Raw genomic sequence first — 25,582 nt, 5'->3', positions numbered from 1 at the left:
TTGTTTTGATACCGTTGATGAGAGAGGGGAAATAATGTATGCTAAAGTCATTTGGCTAGCCTTGAAATCAAAGCACTGGAAACAAAATCTAGCTGCAAATCACTAGGCTGTCATTCTTTTAAAACCTGTTATCCAAATGACTTTAACAGTTTGTGGGTCATACATAAGGTTAAGAATCATCTTGCATGGTGCACGTTTTGATGATAAAACACAATATTTTTTTTTTTTATTGGAATGGAAGTGTTACAGTCAACAGTATCGGTGTGGGAGTTTGATTTCTTCCTGCAAGTAGATCGCTACTCCATATGAGCAATTGGCACAAGGGTTAGAAGGACAGATATGAGGCATGCCGAGCGAAGTGTTTGTCTTTTGTTATATAGAGACTATCTGGTCTGTATGTAGAAACTCCAGAACTGTTCCATTTTTACATTTACTTCCAAGTCAGAGTACCTGTTTTTGAGAAAGATTGGCTAGGGCCAATATGACTATAAGTAGATAGCATTTTGGTGAGGGGCTGAAACAGGTTAAACATTAAAGCTTTATTCTATTAAGCAACGTTTACATGTAACATTTAAATTATTGTCTACTTCAATGGTGAACTCAGGATTTTTGATTTTTATAACGACATTTTTTCTTGTGGTTTTTCAGGTTTGAAAAACCACTGACAAGGAAGGAGTCACATAACAATGTTAACTATTCATTTTACCTAATCTCAGGCATGTTCCATCCTGAAGAACTGAACAACACTTGATAATCCAGTGTGGACTGAGTCCCCCCAAAAAGTGTCATTGTGTGTTTACCGGTATTGGCCGTTACATATAGATATACTGTCCAACTTACTCTGGAGTGAAACTTAGCAGTGTATATAGACCAAAGTAGATTCAGAGAGAAATAAAAAAACATATTCCTCACAAGAAATTTGCAGGGATTTTTTTGATAGGGAAAACACATTTACTCAAATAATATTTCTGTATAGTTCCTTCTGAACCAATTGTCACTTCATATTTTTGATGGGTTTAAATAGAGCTGTTTAGATGGCAACTCCCCCCCAATAGTCGCTTACTGCTTATGCTGAATTTTTTTTTCCATTCACACTAAAATTGTTGACTATCTGGGGAGACAAATAATGTTGAAAGGGCTATAGAATAAGGTGTGGGGGGAACCCATATGAGCTGAATAAGAAGTAATAAAGACTTTTTTTTCCTTATTGGGGCTGTACTATAGGTAAAGTTCCCTACATAGTTAAGTATAGGGACGTATGAAGAGCAGCAGAACCACACACCTAAAATTGACTTCTTTAAATTTAAACTTTGGAGTTTCCATGTGCTTAATATATTTGATGATAAATTACCATATTTCCAATCTAGATGTGACTAGTAAAAACCGTATGTGCTGATTAGTCTATAAATAACTGGACAGAGAAAACGAACCAAGATCAGAGGAGATATAAATGACTCTGATGGATTCCTGTGTGTAACTTGGATTTTGAGAGGTTGGGAAGTCCTGCTTATTGTACGATAAGCAGCCTGAGTAGTATAAAAATGTAGATGGATAGGGAATGACTTTTTGATACTTTAACGTGTACTGGTTTTGCTGATATCAGACAACAGACTGTGGCTCACTTTGTTGTTGGGGATTTCATTAGATTTGTCTAAACTTTAGGAGCAGTCACTCCTAAAGGCCATTACATCCCATCTGTGTCTGAAGTCCTTCATATGTTTTAGTGTTTAGCTTCCTTACCTAGAATGTGATACGGTTTGGAGATGTTAGATGGCTTCTCCATCAGAGAAGGTTATGAAGTTATCTTTTGTATTGTTAGTCAAAGCTGAAATTCAATTTGCAGTAACAAGGAGCAGAGTTCTCTCTGAGCTCTTCTCAAGAGTTTGACCATGACTGTTTTCTTAACCCATGGCAGATGGGCTAATGGGTTAGTGTAAACATTTTAATATGTAATAAGGAAGTAATGAAATTAATTTTTCTTTTTCGAAGTAGTAAACTCTCATTGCAAATACCTGTCTGATGTTTGGGGGGTTCATTTTACTGACTGCTCTGTGTGATGTTGCCAATTTTAATGGCTGAATCAATAAGCAATTGAGCGAACTATTTCCATTCTATCAAGATGATTCCTTTTAGCTGTGAGGCTCTGTTTGCAAAAGTCGAATAGTTATGGCACTTGCTTTGTTATACTTGTACTCAGTGCCTCAAAATGGAACTTGCATGTTCAGGACTGGATTTCGGAGTGGAAACCATAAGCTTCTTGCTTGTATAACCACATTCCAAGGTTAGTCTGAATAGCTGAGATAATGAATTTGGTCTTTGTGCATTCTTAAATAGATAGATAGTTTTTCACATATGTGATTTTTTTGCTACAATTGGACGCTTTCCTTGGGAGCTGCCTAATTCCAGGCTGCACAGTTTCTGCTTTGTTCTCTGCTCCCATGCCTTTGACAAGAATAACTTAACCAGATTTCAATATAGGAATTGTGGGCTGCTAAAGGACATATTGTGTTACTGCTTAATGCTGTATAAGTTGATCAGTGGGTAATATAAAGTCTATGTTTTAGCTGTTTTATGATGAAAATATTATTTCAACGGAATATATGGTAAAGTCATTGAACAATGATCTTATTCTCAGAATGATGGCACAAGGCATTTTCCATATACCAGAAATCAGTGGAGCTGCTCATTTTGTTATTGCAGGCTTCAAAAATAAAGCTATTTTTAGCCTTTTCTGAGCAATTGTGCAGTTTTTTTAACTGAAAAAACTAATATCTTATTTCTCTCTTTCTATTAGGACCAGCAGAGGTTCCCATGATGTCACCCAATGGATCCATTCCCCCTATTCATGTGCCTCCCGGTTACATCTCACAGGTATGCTTCCTGAAGAATTAAAATGTGTATAAAAGCAATAGCATTGATCCATATAGAGAAGTCTACTTGGTTGAAGTTTAATTTAGAAATATTAAAGAAAATGGTAATACACATTTTCATACTCCTCATTACTGACAGTACACACACGTTTGCACAAGTGAGCATGCATGTGCACCTTCACACACTGGTATGTATACCTTTTTTTTTTTTTTTTTTTAACATTAGCAAAAGCTATACATGCAGATTGAGCCTATATGTGCAACTTTTGTCCCTTTGTGAGAGGGAGAGAAGTCCATGTTGCTAGGTGATGCCTTAAGTTCTAGTGTGACAGTCAGAAGGGGTAGGAGACCGGTGGAAGTGAGAGAAGGAGCCACTGTAGCTATAAAATATGCTGTTGATCCTCAGTATCTTCCCAGCAGAAATCCTTCAGCGTATCAAGAACTAGGGGTTTTGCTTTGTTTTCAAGGATAAATGTGATTTAATTATCTATTTATGGAAAAAATGGAAAAAGCTTTTCACAAAGGTGTTAGGTTTTGGAACTCTTGGACAGCTTCTGCTCTTCTGTGTAAATAACCACTTCAGATTACCAGATTGTTTGTGTTCCTTCCATCTTCTGCAAAGCTTAGACTCTTTCTGAAGTAAGGAAGGAAAAAAGAAAAAGGAAAAAAAAAGAAAAGTTGATGTAAGGCAGAATAGCTGTGAACAATACAATAAATCCAATAATTTCACCACTGTCATTGAGACCTGGACTGGACTGAAAGCTTCACTGAAAGTATATAAAGTATTTCAGATAGCCTTGATGAATAGCATAAGAACTTTTGATACCTATATTTTGGCATCTTGTTAAGCAGAAAATAGATGATGTCCTGGAATCCCTTCCCCTCCCTGGGAAACAAGTGAGCTTGTGTAATTCTGAAAAATTGTGGATGGCGTCATACTTAAATCCCACAAAGTACTGCAATCGCTCTGTGGTATTTTAACTTCTGAACAGAGTGAAAACATGCCTCAAGTACAGGGGACATTGTTAGCCAGGCTGGGAGAGAGGGCACCCAGGAGGGCAGGGTGGTCCAGCTTCCTCCTGCTCCTCAAGCATCCCAAGGTGGGTGGTTGGGGTACGCTTTGAGACAGCATTTGCAGTGCTGTTTAATACTCCTCATGCGTTCACCTCATTTAATAAACTGACCCATATCATGCAGAGGAATTTTTTAAAGATTTACTCTTCCTTTGAAATAATTTTAACACCTTTTTATTATTAAAATGTTTATACCTCTCAGCCCCTGTACTGAGATAAATGGTTGGGTATAATTGAAACGCTTTCCAAACCAGAGTGATGAAAATCTTTCAGTTGTATCTCTGTCTGAAACCCAGTTCCTCTTTAATGCTTTTTGTGGGGCACCATAATAATTACACTACAGAAGCCTTTAAGTAGTTTCTTAACAAAACCCTCTTCTGAAGAAATTTTTCCAAGGAGCTGGAAATATGTTGTAGAGTTTTAGGGCAAAACTGTATTCACTGCTTTTCGGCAGCAGAATGTGTGTTCTGCTGTGTGGCAAGCACACTCTTGCCTTTTAGGCTGCTTCATATTAAATAGTAGTTGAAAGTGTGTACTAATCAAATAATGTATATGTCTCTTATTGCTCATATTTAAAAACTCTATTTTATGATAAACAATGAGAACACAACTTAAATTTAGAATGGCAATGGAAAGGCCATAAAGCAAATTAATGCACTCTGAGATATGAATCAAAATATATTTGATTTTTGGTTTGATTTGTCCCCAAAGTGTACATCTAAGAGTCAGGCAGAAAGCAGATACCCCTGCGAAGAAGTAACGGTGCCTATTAAAAAAAGGCATGAAATCTTTTTTTCCATTGTGTTATGCCAAGCCTGTTGGAGCTGTGAGTATTAGCCTTAAATATTACATTAGTTATCTAGTGATTGCAACCCTGGATTAAAATGATGCTTCATCACCTCTTCAGTATTGTGCAAATGATCAGCAAAAAATTGGCAGGAGGTTGTGTGCCCTGCAAGATCAACCCCACTGAAAGCAGCGGAAAAATAGTTAGACTCTATTTCTAGACTTCAAGGACCGTATTAGTAGTCGTGACTAGAAGCCGCATTTGTTGATCTTAAGGAGATGTTCCCAATGATAAGGCTTAGCCAGGGTGGGAAAAAATCCAGGAAAATAATAGAAGACAAATACACACCACCAGTTCAGATCTTTCATGCTATGGTTTTGCTTTCAAAGACTGGTTCAATACAGCCACTTATTTTGCATTTCCTTTTCAGCAGACAGACCTCTGTGCACCTCTGGCAGATATGAACTATCAGATCAGAGTTTGTGTCTCTGCAATTCTTTGTTGGCTAAGGGTTAGTTAAATATAAAAGAAAGAAAAAGTTCCTAGCCGTGCTCTCAGTGGACAACATTGCTACTGTAAAAGTTAGTTGTGCAAGGTGACATGGTAGAGAAATCTGTATTAAATGCGTGCGACGTCAACAATTTTGGCTTCAACTGTTGGATGTTGAAGGAACAGCTCCTACGACTTGTCAGGAGCCGGGCACAAGCTGTTAATGCCCATTCCAGTTCCGAGCTGCGGACGGAGCTACTTCCCTGCTGCACGAGTCCTGCGGGGCAGGCTGGGATCCCACCCTCTGCTGGGATGTCCACTGGAGGCTTCTTGCCGTCAGGGTCTGTGGCCCGATGCCTTCTCCTGGCTTCCAGAGCACTCAGGCTCCCTGATGTCAGCATAATCTGAAGATTAAAGATCAGGATTTAGATGCTAAGCTATTAAATTTGGGGACATCCTCATGGGTTGTTGTTTCTGCTTTTCACCATGTGTGTTTGGGAGGAGGGAAGGAGGATTTTGGGTGTTCTAATGAGGAGAACTAGAAAAATGGAAATATCAAAAAGCACGATCATGAACTTGTTTGCTTAGGACTATTGGCTGAGGACTGCTCTCTCTGAAATAAATCTGGAGCAATTCCACTGGAGTTTGAGGAATTACTCATGTGTAGTTGGACATGAAAATTTGGCATGAAACTCCACTTTTGATTTTATTTACAGAGTTGTTAATATGTGGTCTCTGCCACAGATATTTTAAGGCTAAAGGACTGATTTACTGGTTGGAGCATGAAGTATGCATAGTGCTGATAAGACTCCTTTTGTCAGGAGGTAACGTTGGGGTCATATAGTCTGAACTATGCAACTCAAGCCATGGTCCTGCAGTTCGGTATTCCTCCATCAAGCACATAGCATTTGACAGAACTAAAGCATAACTTCTAGAAAGAGGAAAGTCTTTAAATGACATTTAAAGTGGTAGAAAATCCATCACATCCTTGGGAATCAGGAATTTGGTCTTGGGTACATTCTCTACCCTAAGAGAGGTGTTCTCCTCCAAAAGCATGTTTGACTAGCACAAGCTTTTAGCCACAAACTCTTTGGTTTTTGTATGGCTTACTGCTCACAGAGCTTCTCTGTGTTTTGTAGACTGCAGTCAATCAAGTCATCCTTTAACAGGATGATCCTCCCTAACGCTCTGAACAGAAGGAACGTTGTGCAGATCTCATACTCACATGGAGTAAGCCGTAAAGTGATGATCCTTTTAAGTTCATGAGCATTGGTCCTGAAGACCTGTATCATTCTAGATTTAAAATACCCCAACGTTCTCGCCAGCATTATAGATGTTCATCTGTCTATTTTCCAGGTTCAAGGTACAGATTTAATACTGGTGTTTGTACATGACGGATGGCAGAGATAGTGATGCAGACTTGCCAGGGCTGGCATGAACTATGAATAAATAAAATGTTGACATCCAAGTTCATTGTGGATGAGCTCATTCTGTACTGTTTTCTGGTACAGATTGATTTATGAATGAAGTTTCAAATTAGTTTATGAAATTCCCAAAGTATTGGTTGTGGTCCACCCAGTGGCCATGCTCCAGATGTCCTTGCTGAATCTAGCACACTAAGTTTAAGTGAAATAAGAATATATATTTTTTTTTAAAACAAGTGGAAATTGATTGCATATTACCATATTATACCCATTCAGTAAACGTGTGTGTTACCGAGTGAGAGTGATAGTGTTCCTTTAACTGGAACTCACAAAATACAGGTGCAGTTTACCTGTGCAAAATTAAGATGCCTGTCTTTTTCCTGGGGCAGTAATATTAAATTTCAGTGGAGAAAAATGAGAGAACATGGAGTAGTGATGTACTTTGAATGTGTGAATTATCTCTAGTTAGACTGTGTTTTCATTGCTGCAGTGATACCTTTAATGTAAAACAAATAACATTTAAAATGGTAGTCTCAAAATGTGGCAACCGATGGGGGAGGCAATTTTATTGTGTATGAGTAATGTTCATCCAGATTCTCCTGAAGGATCATCTATCTACCTCACTCAGCAATTAAGCTCCCTAAAATATGGAAAAAACCACACAGAACTATGCTATAATAATATTGTTATTGAGGTGGCATGCCAATTGCACCAGCAAGCACAAAAAATAACATCAAAAGACAATTTACCTAGTAACTGTTTGAAAAACACAAAATAATGAAAGTTTAGCTCTAGGTGCCAAATGACCAGAGAAATTTTTTTTTCTTTAAATATAAACTGCTAAAATTAGTAACAGCAATTACTTTTAATATTCCAGTTGCATCTAAGATCTCAACAGGGGTTAGGGTTTCATTGCGTCTGGGCACTGAAGTAGAGACAGTTTAGCAGACAGTGTGTTTCCTGATGAATTTATGATCTTCCTGACAAACAGTTTTAAGCAGATCCAAAGAATTGCAGATTTCTTCTTTAACTTAATAGAGGGGTTAAAATTTACTATTTATGTTATTTACATTAATGGGTCAAAACTAGTTTGCTCTGTCTTTGATGAATTGAAAGAGTGTCGTCTGCCAGAATGGCACTACTACAGTCTACCCACTGCAAGTTTTACAAATCAAGAGATATCTACAGTCTTAACCCGTGCTGTTTTTGTAGCTATCTAATGCATATAATACATATACATTGGATTACCAATTTTATGATCTGTTAAGGACAGAATAGCATATTTAAAGATTTGTATGTGCAGCTTCAGAAATTTACATATATAATTCCTAGTTTAGGGAGAAAATGCCCTGTAGGATAGGGAGATAAAGTATTTTTTTGCAAGGTCCCGTGTGTTTCTGCGTTCATTTAGAACATGGGCACATGAAGTAACAAGAATGCTGTCAGCATTCATGGCCTGGGAGGAAACAAATAAAAGATAGTAGTCTCTTAGCTTTTTGACAAAAGTCATTTGGAAGGCTGGCTCATCCTTTGAGTTGGACTAGATGATCATTGTAGGTCCCGTCCAACTGAAATATCCTGTTCTGTGCCCTTATGTCTGGCTTTTCTCTCCCTACTGCTGATATTTTATATTTTCATCTAGCAGGATAATTTCATCAAAAAGGTCTTTGACAGAACTCTGAGCTTTCCTCCCTCCTCTCTAGAAGATAGTTCAGGAAGAGGAATCCTAATAATTTTAAATATAGTTTACATTATGTGCTGCTACAGGGTACAAGCTTTCTGTCTAAACCTGTTCCTTAACATATTTGTCTTTTACTAGAGCACAAAATACACATGTCGTCTGGTCTAGATGCACAGATAAGAGCTTGTACCCGCCTGGAAGACTGAAGTTGTTTTTGATGCTGGGTCTAGTTAAAGCCATGATGAAAACTTTTCACATCAGGATGTAGGAACTTGCTATCTCAGTTAAATTAGAGCATGATCCAAGTCTAAGAGAGTTAAGTCCAGCGTTTCTGTGCACAGTCCTAAATAAGTAGTTCTGTTTTTCAAATACGTGCTAAATGGGAAAGGATTTTCCTCTTCTCCAGGTTATGGAGTGCAGGTTTGAGACCTGGCGCCAGGATAAGAGATGCTGTGGAGGTTGAGTAGAACCAGTAGCAGAGATGGGAGGCCTGAAAATGCAGCAGTTACAATGATGTGATAGTTTAGATCTCTGAGGTTCAGCTGTCTTTTGAGGACTCTGTAAAGTCTTTGAAATTTAAAGCTAGCAGATGACAAATTGCTAGCTGAAGTTGTAAATTTAGAGGTTAGGATCAAGTATGTTAAGCTAAACAATTCCTGTTCTGGTTACTCAGCATAGCAAGCAATGCTTTTTTTAAATGTAAAATATCAATTACAAGTGAATGAATTAACTTTCTATAGAAAATTTTCTTGTGTAGGAGGCCAGCCAGTCCACAGAAATTGTCCGTGGTCGCAGCCCGTAGCTAACAGGCGTACATTCATATAACCTTAGGACACACATGGCCTAAGGAAGGAATTGAGTCAGCTAATACTAGTTAAATATTACCCTGTGATAACTTGCTCAGCTGATGCTTGAGGCACAGACTCGTGTTTGCTGGAGCATTACCGCTCGCGGCTGTGGGCATCGCCTCTCAGACAGGGCTTGCCCCTCTGCAGCAGAGTCAGCAGAAACAACCGTGTGCCCATGCCATTGCTTCACTTCAGCGTATATCAGCATAAACAAATTTTTCTTTGTGGTTTAGGCTAAGGCACTGTGATGCGACGAGAGTCGCTGGAGCGTGGGGATCCGTAGCAGGGTCTCTTCTGCTGATGCTGCTATGGGGGGGTAGATAACTCCAGCTAATGTTAGAGGTAATCAGCTGAGAGTGGCAGCATCTTATGGCAGGTGACCTTGATGCACATTCACTTATCTCATACAACACATTCATCCCGTATATTATTCCATCTGTGTGTCATCAGTCAGTTTAGAAAAAATGAGGTTTTTAACAGCCTGCTTGTTGTATGAAACTAAATAATGCTTCCTTCATGCTTTTCTACCTTATGCACGTCAACATAGCGAACCAAAGGGATAGTAATTGTTCTTACGCGGTTGTATTTTTAGGTTCTAGAAATGGCAGAAGTTTTTTGAATAAGCTTCAAGAAAAGCTTGGCTCCTAAGTCTGGACTGAAATTTGGCTGCTTGACTGTTCTCCCGAAATATAGCTCTGGAAAAATTATAAGCTGAAGAACTTTTTTCAGCCTAAGCACATTTCCACCTTCCTACATCTGTTTTTACATGCTTTGACTATGGCAGTTGGGGCCAAGTTATGCATATTCCAGAGTTGATTTGCACGGACGTATAGACCAGCTCTGTAGCAGAAAAAACCTTCTGCCGTATGATTTGTCTTGCACAGATACCTGTTGTGAACGGAGCAATTCTTTTGAAAAAGTGTGTCAACACAACGGGTTCCTGCAGAGTACATGTCTCTGTGCACACATGCAGCTTCTCTGCAATAGCAGTGCCAGCTGATTTCCAAGCATTACCAACTCCATACTCACTCAGAGTGCTGTCAAAATCAGTGGTAGAAATTTTATGGGCAGAATGTAAGGTTGGTCCCAACGAGTACTCTTGTTTTAGTGCTTTGTGTTCCTTTTTCAATTGTTTTACTCCCTAAATACAGGTTATTTATTTTGTCTCTTACCCACATAGTTATCACTAGCAGCAGTAAGTCTCCCAGTGATTAGTGTGGCTATCTGAGTCTCCAAGAAAAGCCACATCACCACTATGATTACTTCTGCTGATATTAATTTTAGAAATGTGTTTATTCATAAACCTAAGGACCAACCGTTTTCTAATGGGAGAACAAACTGTAAACAGTGCTGTTTTAAAAATATGTTTGGTTCAGATGCTGCATAACCTGCTCATTTCCCTGCCTTCCCTTCCAGGTGATAGAAGACAACACCGGCGTTCGGAGGGTGGTGGTTACCCCCCAGTCTCCGGAGTGTTACCCTCCTAGCTATCCTTCGGCCATCTCTCCAACCCATCACTTACCTCCATACCTGACGCACCATCCCCATTTTATTCACAACTCTCATACAGCTTTTTATCCTCCTGTCACTGGACCTGGGGACATGCCACCACAGTTTTTCCCACAGCATCATCTTCCCCCAACAATATATGGAGAACAAGGTGAGCTGGAAGGAAGGTACTGGCATTTCACACCTATGTTCAGCAAGTTGTAAGGGCTAGTGAAACCAGGAGTAGAAATGAATTGGAGAACTTGTAGAGTGGCTTTGTGTACATGGATGGAGCCTCCTTCTTTAACATCCATAGCAGGGGGGTGTAGCCATCCAGAGTGCAGCAACACAGGGCAATCTGACGTTGCAACACTAGGTTGCAGAAACAAAACCAATTTTAACTTAATTTGTAAATACAGTGGGAAAAAATGTCTCATCCCATGCTCCAAACTAGGGACATGAGTCATGCTGGTTCCTCTTGCTGCGTCACGATGCAGCATTGTACAGAAAACCGAGACACAAAATGTGTCAGTCCTGGCTTGGGAATGGGGATTGATACGGAGGGCTGGATCCGAGCACGGCTTGCCGCAGTCATTTCCAGTGGGAAAAGCCGAATACTGCTTCCTGTTGGCTGTAATGTGCTTTCTGCCCCCCAGCCGTGGTTTTCCAAGAAATAACAGGCATTTTCTGTTTGTTTTTCTAGTTGAGACTGTGCAGTAAGTCACTGAAAAGCATTGTCCGATACCAAAGGGTAGCATGGCAACCCTAATCAGGCCATGAGTAAATAATTGCAAGAAAAAGAGTGAAAGGGGCATATTTCTGTCTGAACTATGCACTGTTGTGTCTCTGCCGCCCTGGAGATAAGTCTTTGTGTAATCTGAAAGAGGGCGTTAACCAAAAAAGTAATCAGCAAAGCTACTTGATATGTTTAACATGGAAACCAGTTCAGGATTCATGGTCTTACATTACTGCTGAACTACCTGGACTTAAGACCCTTTCTAAAGAAGATGTTTAAGCCATATCACCAGAAGTGAGGTTTGAGAGAGGGGAGGTATCTATCGATGCTACCTCTTGAAGTTTCTGTTGACCAACAGACCTCATTTTCTAGTGAGGAATGGACCCTTACAGCTGACATCTAACTTCATTATACTGGGAGGGAGGAAATGGGAAGCTCAGGAAACCAGTAGGACGGTGTAGCCAACCAGATACATAGGGGAGGACTTTTTCCCTTGAAAAGGGAACAGGACAGTTTGTCAGATTGCTTGACAAAGTCTTGTGTGCAAACATGGGAGTGTGCAAAGTGAACATAGAGCTGCTAGTTAGGTAGATGAATATCTCTGTAGCCTGGAGATACCAAGAAGCTGATTCAACTTAAAATTCAAAAGAAATCCTTGGTAGCTTTACTGGAATGACCTATACCTGTAACGCTGAAATAATTGAACTGGTGCATATTGTACTGATGAGTATTACTCCACCGTTTCCCATTTGCTGTACAATGGCTTATACTTTAAACAAAAATTACATTTATTTGTAGCATGCTGGTTTTAGGCAGCTAGTTACTGCGAGAATGCAAATAGGATCATGTAGCTAGATAAGGAAAGATGAAGGCCAAGATGGACTGAAATAGCAAAGAAAGAAAATCTGGCTAGTTGAAACAACTTGGAGAATTATAGTACAGTATACATGGCAATCTCAATTTACAAACAAGGCTTCAGATGGCTGGATAAGCTGCTTGTTTGCTTCAGAAATTTGTATGATAACTTCTGAATGGATGTAGAAAAAAATATGAAGAATATATCAAGTATCAATTGTTATTTTGCTAACAAAGGCAAAACTGTTGTTTTGGGCATGAATTTGTTCAAGCTTCAGACTCAAAAGGAGGATTGAACTGTAGAGAAAAGCAGAAAATGTTCTGACTCGTGCAAGCTGACCTGCCTTAGGTTAGAGATAGTCATTCTTGAAGGCGTAAAGTGGGAATTGTATTTAATGAAGTGTATCTGAAGCGTACATATGATATTTGTGATATTTCTCAAGCTTTTTTTAGACAGTTCTACTTACCCAAAGCTTCCACTTCATGCTGCGCTTCTCTCCTTAGGCAGGCACAGTTGAAGCGATTGTAAAGTCTATTTATACTGGGAAATTAAATTGCATGTAATCAGTGATGGCAGCTTGAAACCAGGGCATCTCAGCTTATTCTGTCCAGTCAGGCCCTGGGGAAGAAACTGCTAAATTGCTGTGAACTTATGAAGGCTTTTTTCTAAATATCAGTCTCCCTGGATTTTTGCTTGAAATCTGTGTCCCCAAAACACAAAGACTGAAAAGGACAGGAAAACCTGTCACCCTAATTGCTGTATTTTACACACTCATCCAAAGAGTTATGAAATCCTATCAGCAAAGGAGCACACTTAATACACAAAAATCATCAGTCCTGCAGAAAAGCTTTCTTAAGGAAAAAAAATTGTTTGTTGGAAAATCTTTCTCCAGGAAAATCTGGAGTAATTTCATTTGGAGATGGTCAGGAATTTGGTTTTCTGAAAAAATTTAGTGATTTTGTTGTTCTGAGTTAACGTGGGTGAATTCTTTCGTTTCAGAAATCATACCACTATATGGGATGTCCAGCTATATTACCAGGGAAGATCAGTACAGCAAACCACAGCACAAAAAACTCAAAGACAGGCAGATTGATCGCCAAAACCGTCTGAATAGTCCTCCTTCATCCATCTACAAAAGCCATATAGGCAGCTGCACAACTGTATATAATGGTTATGCAAAGAGCCACAATGGAGCAAGCAGCGGAGGAGGCGGCGGCGGTGGGGCTCCGGCAGTAAAGAAACCGGAGCGCAGAGCAAGAAGCAGCCCAAAGTCAAATGAACAAGACCCACATGGTAAAGACAGTTTTATTTATTTTTAATTCTTTTTTATTGCACCTTTCCGGCTTACGACCGCCTGTATATGGATCTAGTAACTATGCCAAAAAACACTACCACCCACACATAAAGACAGTGTTAATACAGTGTGAACTTAAATATAAATGTTGAGCTTGCTGTACTATATTTGTTTTGTAAGATGAACTGGTTGCCTCCCCATCTTTCATGACTACTCCCTGGTAGATGCAGCATCATTCTCTTTTTATCTGTTGGAAACAGAAATGCATTTTATGGGCAAGTTCTTGGTTTTATTTTGCTTTTCGTACAGGCATCTTGGCACTTCACAAAAATCCTTATGGACAATTGAGCTATAACCAAAACCTAACTACTAGGTACCACTACTTTGCACCTCCTAGGTAAATGTGGTAAACTTATTAGAAAGTTTAGAGATGATTGCTGAAAAACCAAGTTTGTTTATGTGAAAGTTCAAAGGAAGTACGATTAATTGAAACAGAAGAAATTTGAGAAGAAATTGCTTAATCTTAGCCATTGGAATTAGTGGTCAAATCTGGCTACTTTTGAAATAATTTTCTTCAGCACTTTCAGAGGCTTACCATTTAAAAAATGGAAACTTTACAGTAAAACATTAGGTTATTCATCTAATCAAATCTCATTTATCACAAGCCATTCTGCACATAGCCAGTTCTACCTAAATTGAGCTCATTAACTTGTTGTAATCCATTATACCTTTCAGCCTTTTCCTTTGCTGACTGCTACAACTGCAGCTGGCTGAACAAACTTTTACGTAGTAAGCAAGCTTATACCCAGCATGTCTAGGATATTTATAGTTTAGCGCACTTTGAAATCTCTTGTGTGAATTTATGCATACAGCATAGGTTTCCCATTATCTATATATTGTGTATATTTATTTGACTGTGTACTTGTGAGACATAACTGAAATAAATACTCGTAAAAAGTAACTTAATTGATAGCCAAAGGGGAAAAAAATGCTGCTGGCATGGTAAGGAATGAGGATTTGCAGCCATGCTTCGGGATCTTTAGAATTAGCAAGGAGCTGTATTTGGCAATGCTTTAATCCAAGAAAATGAATCACAGCATTAGACTTCCTAATTATTTCTTGTCAATCAGCTTATACGACCTTTAATATTCTTATCTATGTTTAGCTATATTTTTTTTTCACTCTAGTCTGTGGTGGAATACATGAGGTGTTTGGAAGCACCTGCGTGAAAGACCTGGAATAAAGTATAGTCTTAACAGCTAAACTGCCCAATGTAGTTTCAGTGGGTACTAAGTCAGCTTGGATGATCACTTTTAAAATAATCTAGATTTAATTTAAAAACACCTAGTTTAAGGGTTTCCTGCAACCCTTGTGTTTGTCTGATTGTTTTCTCTTGGAGTAGTCTGCCGTGCTCCAGCTGAGGAGCATGAGTGCTCTTAAAACGCCGAGAAAATCAGTGAAGTCAGGGCTACGGCACATCCCGTCTGTCAACTAGAGAGCGCCTTAAAACTGGGAACAGCAAATGATGGAGTCTTCCCCCAAACTGTGAAAAAGTCCCTAAGAGGAGACCATGCAAATAAGCATCAGTTGTCCCACCCTCCTGATAAATCCAGCTCACTGGTGTTTTAAAATTAGGTTCTGCATCTGCGCCCGGAGATGGCAGCCCAGGAGTCACTATCAGACTGCTCTACAGCGAAGTCCGTGGCCAAAGCAGGAATAGGAGAAATTTTTTTCATAGTAAAAGAAAAAAAATAAAAGTATACTCAAATGCGAGCTTTTTCACATCAAAGTCTTTTGTTATAGTCATACATGTATACCTATACACGAGTTTCTGCAGAAAGGTTGTCACATAGGTTTTGTAATGGCTCTTACCGAACAATGCCCTAAAATAGGTTCCCACTTGATATTTATAAGCTTCTAATCATATCTGCTACTTTATATTTACCTTCTCTATTTCTTCTTGAATTATTTGGGGATTTATCGATTGATACCTGACTAACATGGCCATACAGGTAATTGGGGTGAGAGTTAAAAGCAATCTGGGAACAGTTGATGATTTTGATTCACGCTGCTAAGATGACAGTGTGCTTAGAAGAGCCAAGAAAAAGAATGTGTCAGAAGCAACAAGCAGCGAAGCCATTTAAACTTACATGTTTTGTGGGTGTGTATCAGTTCAAGCCTGGTAATAGTTAAAAATTTGATGGTGCTGTGTGGCTGCTTCCAAAATTGCCTGGAAAAACTATAAAATATATGTAAGTAATACATAGAGAATAAGAGTCTTTATTTAGAAAACCACTTAGCCAAAAAACTCTTAAGAGGCAAGTAGGAATGTATGAATTTAGAGTAAAACTTAGAGTATTGTGAAGGAGAACTGGAGCTGATGGGTTTGTTTGCATGAATTTCTTAGAGATTGTGATGTGTTTTATAGCGTATCATTTCATATCTGGTTGGGGGGTGTGTGTGTTTGTGCAATGGTAGCTGGCGTGCTTATTTTGAGTGTTTGGATGTCGGAGCAATCCAGTGAGGCAGCTCCTGGCAAGCTGCTGTCACCGAAACAGTCGTGCTGCTGCGCTGCCTGCCAGGGAGCAGGGCTTTAGGAGCCCTGTACGCAAGCGGAGCAGACACTTGCACAGCCTAGATCCTGGTTGCCGCAGAAAACGGCGTGCATCAGTACGTAGGACTACAGCGTGACATAGCGATTGCTTTCCTTAGGGACTGGGCTTTTCGGAAGCAAAGCACTGGAAGCTGCCTCGGCGCTGGGAGCGTGGGTAGGAGCTCGCTGCTGGCAGGCGGTGTCTCACCCAGCGCTGGGTGCGTGCCGGCAGTCCCAGCCGCTCCTAAGCTGATGCTTTGAAAGGCAATTTGAGTGTCTGTTTTAATCGGTGGAAGAATATGATCTGCACGGTGGCGTTTGTGACGGGGAAGAGGAAGATAGGCGTTTCTCTTATTGGATCTGTTACCCCCGTGTTTAAGTAAATGCTTGTCCTGCTCCTTGTTTCTTGGTAGTAATTTCTTTGAGGGTGTGTTGCTCCTTACTGAGCCCCTCCAAGCAATCTCTACTATGACTGCACTGAGGTGGTTACAGAGTACTGTAAGAATAATACTAGAAGAAAATGTCCAGTGTACAATGCAAGGACAACTCTACTTTTTTCCTTGAAAAGGTATGACATAAATCACAAGACATGAGGTATTTAAGTTAACAGTGTACTTTTCCATCAAAATAGACACTCATTGCATGTATTATGCCCGTGACACTTGAGTAAGGAAAGTCAAGGAAAACTCTGCCATGTGTCAATAACTTCCTGCTTCTTTCCAATATTAAAAGAACCAGGGGTTTTCCAAGAAGCTGATTCAGCACTGGTAGAAGAAATGGGGTGATAGTGTCATCAATAGTAGTAAAATAAAGTAAGTAAATGACTCTGGAGTACTTTTGGTTCAGTCACCTCTTCAACTGTGGATCCAGCATGTGCTCCTCTATGCTACTCTGTGCTCTGTACAGTGTGACGGTACACTAAAAATACATTGGTGCTTCTGTTATGCACCCATATCCCAGGCTGGCCCTATAACATAGCATCAGGACCTCTTTTTAGTAGGGAAATTACAGTTTCAGATTGGGGATATAAGTGCAATTCCTCTGGCCTTTTTCATTGACAGCATCGTGTCTTTATGTTGGGAGGTGCACTTGTAAATAAAGATTTCTAGTTATGCTGAATGCTGGAAATATGCCATTTTAAGGCAAAAAAAGGAAACTGATGGCTTAATTGTCTGAAAAGTTAGCAACTATTCTGAGCATTTGTTGTGGTAGGATGGATGGTGTCTTGTACAGGCAGAAGACTTGGAGGTGTGATGTAGGGATTCTGATTTAAAATCCATACTGTAGCTTTTCTGCGGAGCCGTTTTAAAAACTGAATGGGAGAGGAGGGAGCAAGGTTGGGGTTTTTTGGTTGTTTTTTGTTTGGTTTTTTTTTTTTTAATAAAGGAGGCTTGCCATGTAAAAAGAGCTGTAAGCGGAAATCCTGTCCCATTCATGCTGTCCTTTATGAATTTCAGTCTGAGTCACTTCCTTCTCATGCACTCAGTGGTTCACTTCTTGGTCATGTAGGGATCTGGTAGTTTGAGAAGTTTTGCGTGTGGCTGCAAGTACTGTGGGAACATAAGCGGTTTTGAGCATTCTTACAATACTTTTGCCTGTTTGCTAATAAAACATCTTTTTTTCCTTCAAATCAGATAAAATCTTTTTTTTTTTTAATCCTCATTGAAGTTTGAAGAACCTAAGATAGCCAAAACTAAAACGCTTCAAATGGGTAAAAGTAGAAAGCGGGAGATGAATTGTTATGTGCATCCTGTCCAGGAGCTGGGTGGGTGCTGGGAACTGGGTGCCAGAATAAACAGACCTAGCCTGGGCAGGGAGGCAGCTCTGGGGGGGTCGCATGCACCTTTATGTAAGCATTCCGTAAAGAATATATTTTGTGGGGATTTGAGAAGATTTGGCCCTACTGGGTCAGAGCAGGGGCCCGTCTAGCCCAGGGGTCTGTCTTCAGCAGTCACAATGGAGATGCTGCTGGGGGAGAGCCTGCAAGCCCAGCCCTGTTCTGGGTACTGGTCCCTGCTCCTCCACCAGTATCCAGACCTGCCAGCCACGATAGAGGGTTTAGTCCTGCCCAGTCCTTTGGGTACCCACTTGACAACCTGTTGTCTGTGAACTTGTCTAACTCTTTTTTGAAAAGCAGGCTTGCTTTTCAGCTGCCCAAAGTGAGGAACGCTGACTTGGTGTCCACTTTGCTTCTCTGAGCAGCTGGTTTCTTGCTCGTGGCATTGGCGTGCCTCACACATGGAGAAGGAGAAGAAAAGATTAGAATGATTTAATAGTACAAAGAGTTGTTGTAGACTATACATAGATCATAAGCTTTTGTAGTACCATTGTCATATGTGTACAACCAGCTTAAAAACTCAAAGATGTTGCTTTCCTATCATTGAGGTTTTGTACATCTCATTTTGTGCGCTGAAGCAGCCTTCAGGTACTCTGAAAGGTGAAAACCATTGCTTCGTATTCCTGCCTGCATTGCTGATGGACATTTCTCAGGAGATGTGGCTAGCTCTACGTGCTCATTTCTTTGAGGTGAATGTGTCAGGAACACATGGAAAATGGGCTTAGCAAGAGAACTTTCTAACTATGGTAGTTTTACTTTGAAAACGTTTTAAAAGTCCTGAACTCAGCAAAACAGAAGTTCTGAGATGAAGAAGTAAAGTTGACTGGTATGGCTAGCCTGGGCTGATGCTAGCAAGAACTAGTACCAGCAAGTATCCCTGAGCTATGCGGGATACGCTCTGCAAGCTGTTAGTTCATGATGCAGAGTGGGTGATGACGTATGAAAAAATGGAGCTGACGCTTTCTTGATACAACCCTATCCTGTTCTCTCTCTCTCTTCTTTGTAACCTTTAAACATATTTAGGAAAAGTGTTTTTTTTTTCTATTTTTGTTTTTTAATTGTATCAAGTGTTTTTTTTAATCCAGAGCCTGTGAATTAAAGGGAAATTGAGGGAGCTGTGATTCAGTGCAGACAGGAACCAGGCGAAGTTCCTCTACTTACTCATTCTAGATCCTGTCAATTCTTTTCTATTTTGGTCCTGAATCTGTTTTGCAAGCTTATTGGGCCATATATGTATCTGTACCTGTATATCCTGTAGATTTAAAAGCTTAAAAGAGTAGTTTCATGACTTTTGGTCCATGTAAGCACAGAGGCTGAGAAACACTATGGCAATATACATAACTTTTATGTTCCTTTAGCCAGGAACTGATGATTTGGTATGTACTAATAAAGACCTTTGTTGCACCAATGTAGAAATGTTCTGCAGAAAAAATTTGTCATGAGTGGTTCTTCTGCTGACCTACAAAATACCCCTAGATAAGTGCAGCTTCCCTGGTTTCCCTAAATGTATTTGCTTCTATAAAATAAGGAGATTTAACAAGATTGTCTCCTGAAGACAACCCGTCAAAACTGACACAGTGATTTTATTAGTAACATGGAAAAAACCACTCTGAAGACTAAAATACATCTGTCAGGCTATGTGAGTTTTAATATTATACCAAGTAATGAAATGTGAAACATAATATTTACTGGAAACAGAGACATGTTGAATCTTGTGAGTGTAGATCAGCATAACATATGAAATCTGAATAGTATTACTGTTCCTACTGCATTTTTTAAATAGTTTTAGGAAATAATACTACTTGGCTGAATTGTTTAGACTTATATCTAATTAGAAGTACATATTGTATGTTGTGTGCCTGCTGTTTTTCTTTAAGATTTAATAAGTGAGAGGAAATAGGATGCATTAATTAGGGCACTAGTCTGAACTTGAGAAACCACAGTTAATTTGTGACACCACGGAATTTCCAGTGTGATATTCTCGTGCCTCGACCTTATCTCTCACATCATGACCGAGCCTGTGGTTTTGCTTGTTTCTATTTGGAAATATGCCTACTTCTTAAACGTTCTTTATCTTTTGTATTTTCTCTAAAATAATAGGCTGTGAAATTGTTCGTCCAGGCAGAAAACAAAATAGTTATGAGTTTCAGATACTCCTGATGTTAACATGCTGAGAGTACACCTTTGTGTACCAGAGTCAACTCCATTAGCTGGGCCACACAGATTCCTTACCAAAGAATATTTTACCTAATAGTCACATAAAGTAACCACTTAAGTGAGCTCTATATAGACTGATGAATATATTAGAAACATATTGACATTATGCAGGGTTCAGGCAAAGTACTTTCCCAAGTTCATGTCAATCTGTATGCATGCAAGAATTTATCCAGATCAGGCTTAATTTATGACTTTTCTTCAGCAAAAAGAATTGCTAAAATGTTTATCCAGCATCACCAGGAAAGACCCTGTGTTGAGGGAGAGAAACAAATCTCTGTTTCCTCTGCTGTCTTGAAACTTGACTTGCATCATGGGGCTTTGATGGAGAAAGGTAAAAGGTAAATCTCAAGTAGACCAGTGGTACTGAAACGCAAGTCCATGCCCAGTGCTAACGTACTCCGTCCCTCAGCCGTTGCTTTGCCCGGCCCCAAAGCCAGCAGTGTTTTGCTTTGAGCTGCCTATGGGTAGTTCCTTCTAGTGCATCTTGACCAACTGTTTCCCAGAAGTCGACTGTGTGCAAAATAATTTCCAGGAATTTACGAGCCTGTGAAAGTTTATCTGCATGTGAAATGTTGGGAGCATGGGGGTATCTTCCTGCTGTATCCATAGTCCGGGAACAAAACCAAAGTTTACGGGAAGCCTGAATGCCATGGCAGTCCTACCTTCTTTCACAGCACATTGCTTCGTGCCGGCAGAAGGCTGTTTTGTGCTTCATTAGCAGAGTCCTGCAAACTGCGGGGGCTGGGGCAGGGAGAGAGGAGATACACACACACTCTATTTTTATGCACTTATCTTGAAAGACTAAAGAACCAGCTTCATAACTTAGGCACCAGAAGTTGTTGATAAGAGATTCTCTTCATCAACTAAATGGGAGCATCGCCTCTTAATTTAATTGCACAATATTCTCCCATCTTCAATGTTAGCTACTTTTAAAGGTGAACATAAATGTGTCAAACTTGGTTTCATCCAGACTTTTTGTAACTGGAAATGCAAACAAAGCATCAGGGTAGCTGTGATAGCATGTGATCCAGCATGGTTATAAGCTGCTCTGAGAGTTGGTCTCTTGGGCATCCATGGCTCTGAGGCATAAATCGGGCAGAGTGGGTGACCGGAATTCTGGTTGCATTTTTCAGTCTTATCACAGAAGCTCAGACAAAATAAACGTCAGTTGAAGCTCTCTAATCTTTGTAAGTGTGCTAGCCTGCTAGAAACACAGCTCAAAGTCCACCTAGGAAAGTGTAGGGCATATCTAGTAAAGAGCAGGGCAATCTGGGTCCAGGGCTTTCATTTGACCTTATTGGTGACTTAAAAACCCTTTTGACGGTGGCTGGAGGTTTTCCCCAAGGCTGTTTTTCACAATCCTGATCAACCCCTGTAGACTTTCATATTATTCTTCTCATCTGCTTTCATCCCTCCCTTGTGGAGGGATGCCAGCAGGATCTCCTTGGTGGCGGGGCTGGATAAGCTATCTGCTCCATGATTTATCAGGAAGTCAGTGCTGAATGACGTAAGGCACAACCTCTTCCCCCAGAGGATCTTCATATTATCTCAAGAATTTGCGGCTTCTGCTGCAACTGACAGTCAAATCCCGAAGACAGAAATCTGAGTCTTTTTCCTAGGAGTTCACGTAATTTATAGATATCCAACCAACAGAAAGAAACCATACCAAGTACATTTTCATCCTGCTTAAATGCTCAGTGGTTAAATGCCCGTGCTGGGGAGAAGAGTTACACAAAGGTCTCGGAGCTTCAGAGCAAGATAAACAGTGTATTCTCACCAGTTAAGAGGAGATAACGTGGACCACCGACAAAGGAAGGGGACCATGTTTCCCTTATTTGGCAATATCTGAGACATTGAGCCAGAAGGGAGAGGGTATTTATAGGGCAGAGGTAGAACGTTTCCTCCCTCCGGAGTATAAAAAATAAAACACCTTTAAGTCTAATAATTTAATGAACAACCCTTATTTGTATACCCAGCTGTTCTGAACAATGTCCATCTGTATATTCATCTGGATTTGCAAAGGCAATGAAATGAAATTTCACGTCCCACCGAAGTTAATGGGATTTGTTTACCTAACTCTCTTAGGCTGTGCTTCAAAACCCATCAGTTAGTGTTCCTTTTCTGAGGAAGGGTGGAATTTGATTTCAAAAGTTCTTGTGACCTTCAGTATATTCAGTGTCAGGGGGAAGACACCCTTTATTTTTAGAAATGCAGGGTGATGCTTTGAGTATTGCAGTTAACAGAAAGGATAGACACTGTTCTAGAATGAAGCAGCCATTTCAATTTTCTCCAAGGTTGATTATAAAAGATTTTGTCCTGAAGCTTTAGTTTATTTTTTTGTTTATTGTTTTTTCTGTAAGGAGCTGTGCTTAGAAGCAGCTGCTTTGATTTACTGTGATTCACGTGACTTTTGCCTGAATTTCATCTCGGCAATGAAATCCAGATCGAGTTGAAATTCCTGTAGCTTTGTTGAAGCCTTCCCAGCGAGCTGTAATCAGGTTGATATTTCTGTGAAATATTTTAAATATTTGGAAAGATTCTGAGTGGCGAAACTGGTTGTGCAAATATCCAAGATTGTATTTTGCCCTCGTCCCATACAGGGCTGCTAATTGCACAGGCAGTTCTTCCAGCTCACGGGTAGTTGATTGGTACAGACATTATAGATCAGGTTTTTTAAACATTCTTGAGTGCACTCTTCACATCACAGGCATGGGAGGGCACCGATAACATCACGTCAGCCTTTTTTACTTTTGCATTGGAGGAATTTAGCACCTGATCTTTATTAAATGTTCTGTTTAATATAATTCTAGCTCACATAGTCATAGTTCATCATTCAGACTTGATTGCAAAACAGTTTAGGCTGGGATTAGTCGAGTAAAGTGATCTGTCACGAGGAAGATAACTTATTTCTTCTGCTGGCAATCTGTAGGTGTTTGGGTTGATTTAAAGAGGGAAGTGGGAGCTCTCCGTCTTCCCCATCTCTGAGCTGTAGTGCCTGGGCTGAGTGGAAAGAAAAAAATGTTCTTTCTTTTCCTGGATTACTGCAGTCTCTCCCACCACTCATTGCAGTCTGACTTTCTCATAGTTTTCATCTGGAAAAACAGGTCAATAATTTACATCGGTAACAGAAAAGCTAGACGGGTTCATTCAAAAAACATCGTGACTTTGCAGCCATTTACTTGGTTGACAGTGAAAAATCCCAGTGCAGGCTCCATGAAAAATCTTTATATTTCAAGCATTATAATTTGGAGTGATTTTTTTTCTTAAAACAGACTTTTCCTGTAGAGTCTAACCTCTTTTAAGAACATGCGGATAGTATAAGTAGTGCCTAGAAATAAAATTTCTGCTTTGATGTAAATGTTAAGACAAAATCAAGAATAGTGAAAAGATGACACATTTTCTGTATTTACCCTGCTTTAGAGAAAGGTTTCCCTGCTTGCCTTCTTGTAAAGGGTGAATAGCTTGCTCTGACTCTGTTCTTGAGAGTGAAATAGTGGTTATCACTAAAACCTAGCATCCCAAAGCACTTTTCATTACCCATGGTGAAATCTAAAGAAGACATTTCTCCATTAATTTCTTCTTTGATTCAAGTGAGGCTGAGGAGTTGTGACCGAGGGCAAACTTTGGCTTGTAGCTGGTTTCTTAAAGTTGCTTAGACTATAATGGATAGCCTTATGCCTTTGCATTAGGGAAGTGCTGTGCTGCCTTCATATTGTTGTAGCAAACTCAGTGGCTTTACAAGGTTCATTGCCAAGGAGGTTGTTAATTTTGGCTGAGGAGCTCCGTTTAATCCCGACCAAGTTTGGAGCTCCTGTGGAGTCTGTTTTGGCTGTGCTGTCTGATTGTTTTTCTGTGCAAATATGCAGTTTTGCAGGTTATTTTGCTAGGTTTTTTGTTTGATCAGGAAAATGCTGTTATTGTGTTTAATGGGCCGATTATCAAAGGCTTCTATTGGCCATTTTTCATATGGTTGTATTTTTGAAGGTCAAGAAAAAGTAAGTTTTATTTTGGGTTCAATGCTGATGCCATTGTCCCCCTGCATTGGAGATAGTATTTCAGAGAAAAATATTTCCTGATTGGCATGGGGCAGCAGTCACAGGATTTAAAACCCTAGACTGGTGACACTGGAGACTTGTCAGAGTCTGTGTTTGATAGGGATTGTGCTTTCCACCTCAATTCTTAGAGGGTGCGGGGATCACCTCTGCCATGGGCAGACCTGCTGGCTGTCTCAGCAGGGAGACCAGAGAGCGATGGAGACATGCTCGTGCTGTCTGCTGCTTCTCAAGCTGGTGGTGAGATGCAAGAGAGCCATCTGTGACCCGCTTGGCAAGAGAAAACAGTAATTTTTGATGCTGTAAAACTTGTGCTTTTCATCAGTGTAAGGAGAAGAAGTCGTGAGACTCCTTACACTGTCGGTGTTTGTGGTGCTCAGGCTCTCGCTTTGCCCAGCAGCTGAGAGTCAGTTGCTGTGATTGAAGGGAGCCTTTTCTTTGCGAGAGGAAATCTCGCCTCTGTAAATGCCAGATAACGTCATTTCACAGCTGGCATCAGACCTCCTTTTGAGTCGCTATTGAGGCCTTTCACACGTTAAGAAGCGTGGGCATCTTGGCCGCGCAGTTGGCCATCCCTTCCTCCTCCTGCCTTGGGCTGCAGAAGCCTGTAGGGCTCTTACGGCCACATCACTTGCGGCAGCCCGGGGTCATAATGGTGGTAAGGTGGCGATCTTTGCAGAAGTTACTTCTTCTTTTGAATGACCGCTCAGTTCGTCAGACTTGGAGGGCTGCCGAAGGCTGCCATGCCAGGTTGTACCCTGGCTCTTGAATACTAACGAAGGCCGGACAGACAGGCGGTCGCAGGCTGAAGCGACAGGGAATGAGAACTGAGAGGGGGGAAGCATGGAACAGTACACAAATAAATGAAAGGAATTAAGGGTAAGGCAATGCCACACATCCCAACTATCATAGAAAATCATGAGAGGTTTGAAGAACTTCATTGTATCTAGGAAAAGATTAACGTTTGCTGGCAAAGTTTGTAGCAGGAATGAAACATAAGATTTTTACTGGGAAAGTGAGAGTCAGGAGCTCCAGGAAAATTTTAGAAGGGCCTTTCAGTCTCCTTGTCAATTCAGAAAAACTTCATTATTTGAACACAAATAATCTCACGTTTCAACAGTTCTCTCAGTAGTCCTCAGGCACCTTCATGCACTTTAAGCAAGGTGCAGGAAGGGACAGTGGTTGATTAAAATTATTACTTAATTGGAAAGAATTGATTGTGTATCTTTTTTTTTTTTTTTTTTTTTTGCCATTTACTTCAGTCTCATAATATCACACTTGGTGAACTGCAGTGGGCTACAGGGTAGCAACAGTTAATGGTCATATAGAAGATACAA

The 25,582-nt window shown here is 40.2% G+C and overlaps 1 protein-coding gene across 1 annotated transcript in view; it reads left to right on the top strand.

The window, feature by feature from the left end:
• Positions 1-25,582, top strand: part of FNDC3B (fibronectin type III domain containing 3B) — a 209,646-nt gene that overhangs the window by 100,879 nt on the left and 83,185 nt on the right. The window contains exons 4-6 of the mRNA XM_050902344.1: positions 2,795-2,871; positions 10,589-10,832; positions 13,252-13,545. Of these exons, the coding sequence (XP_050758301.1) occupies positions 2,795-2,871; positions 10,589-10,832; positions 13,252-13,545 (615 nt within the window). The remainder of the gene's footprint in view (positions 1-2,794; positions 2,872-10,588; positions 10,833-13,251; positions 13,546-25,582) is intronic.

This window comes from Gymnogyps californianus, chromosome 10 (assembly GCF_018139145.2).
Source record: "Gymnogyps californianus isolate 813 chromosome 10, ASM1813914v2, whole genome shotgun sequence".
Lineage (NCBI taxonomy): Eukaryota > Metazoa > Chordata > Aves > Accipitriformes > Cathartidae > Gymnogyps > Gymnogyps californianus.
Note: the sequence above shows the minus strand (reverse complement) of the source record. Positions and strands in the feature narration are given on the sequence as shown.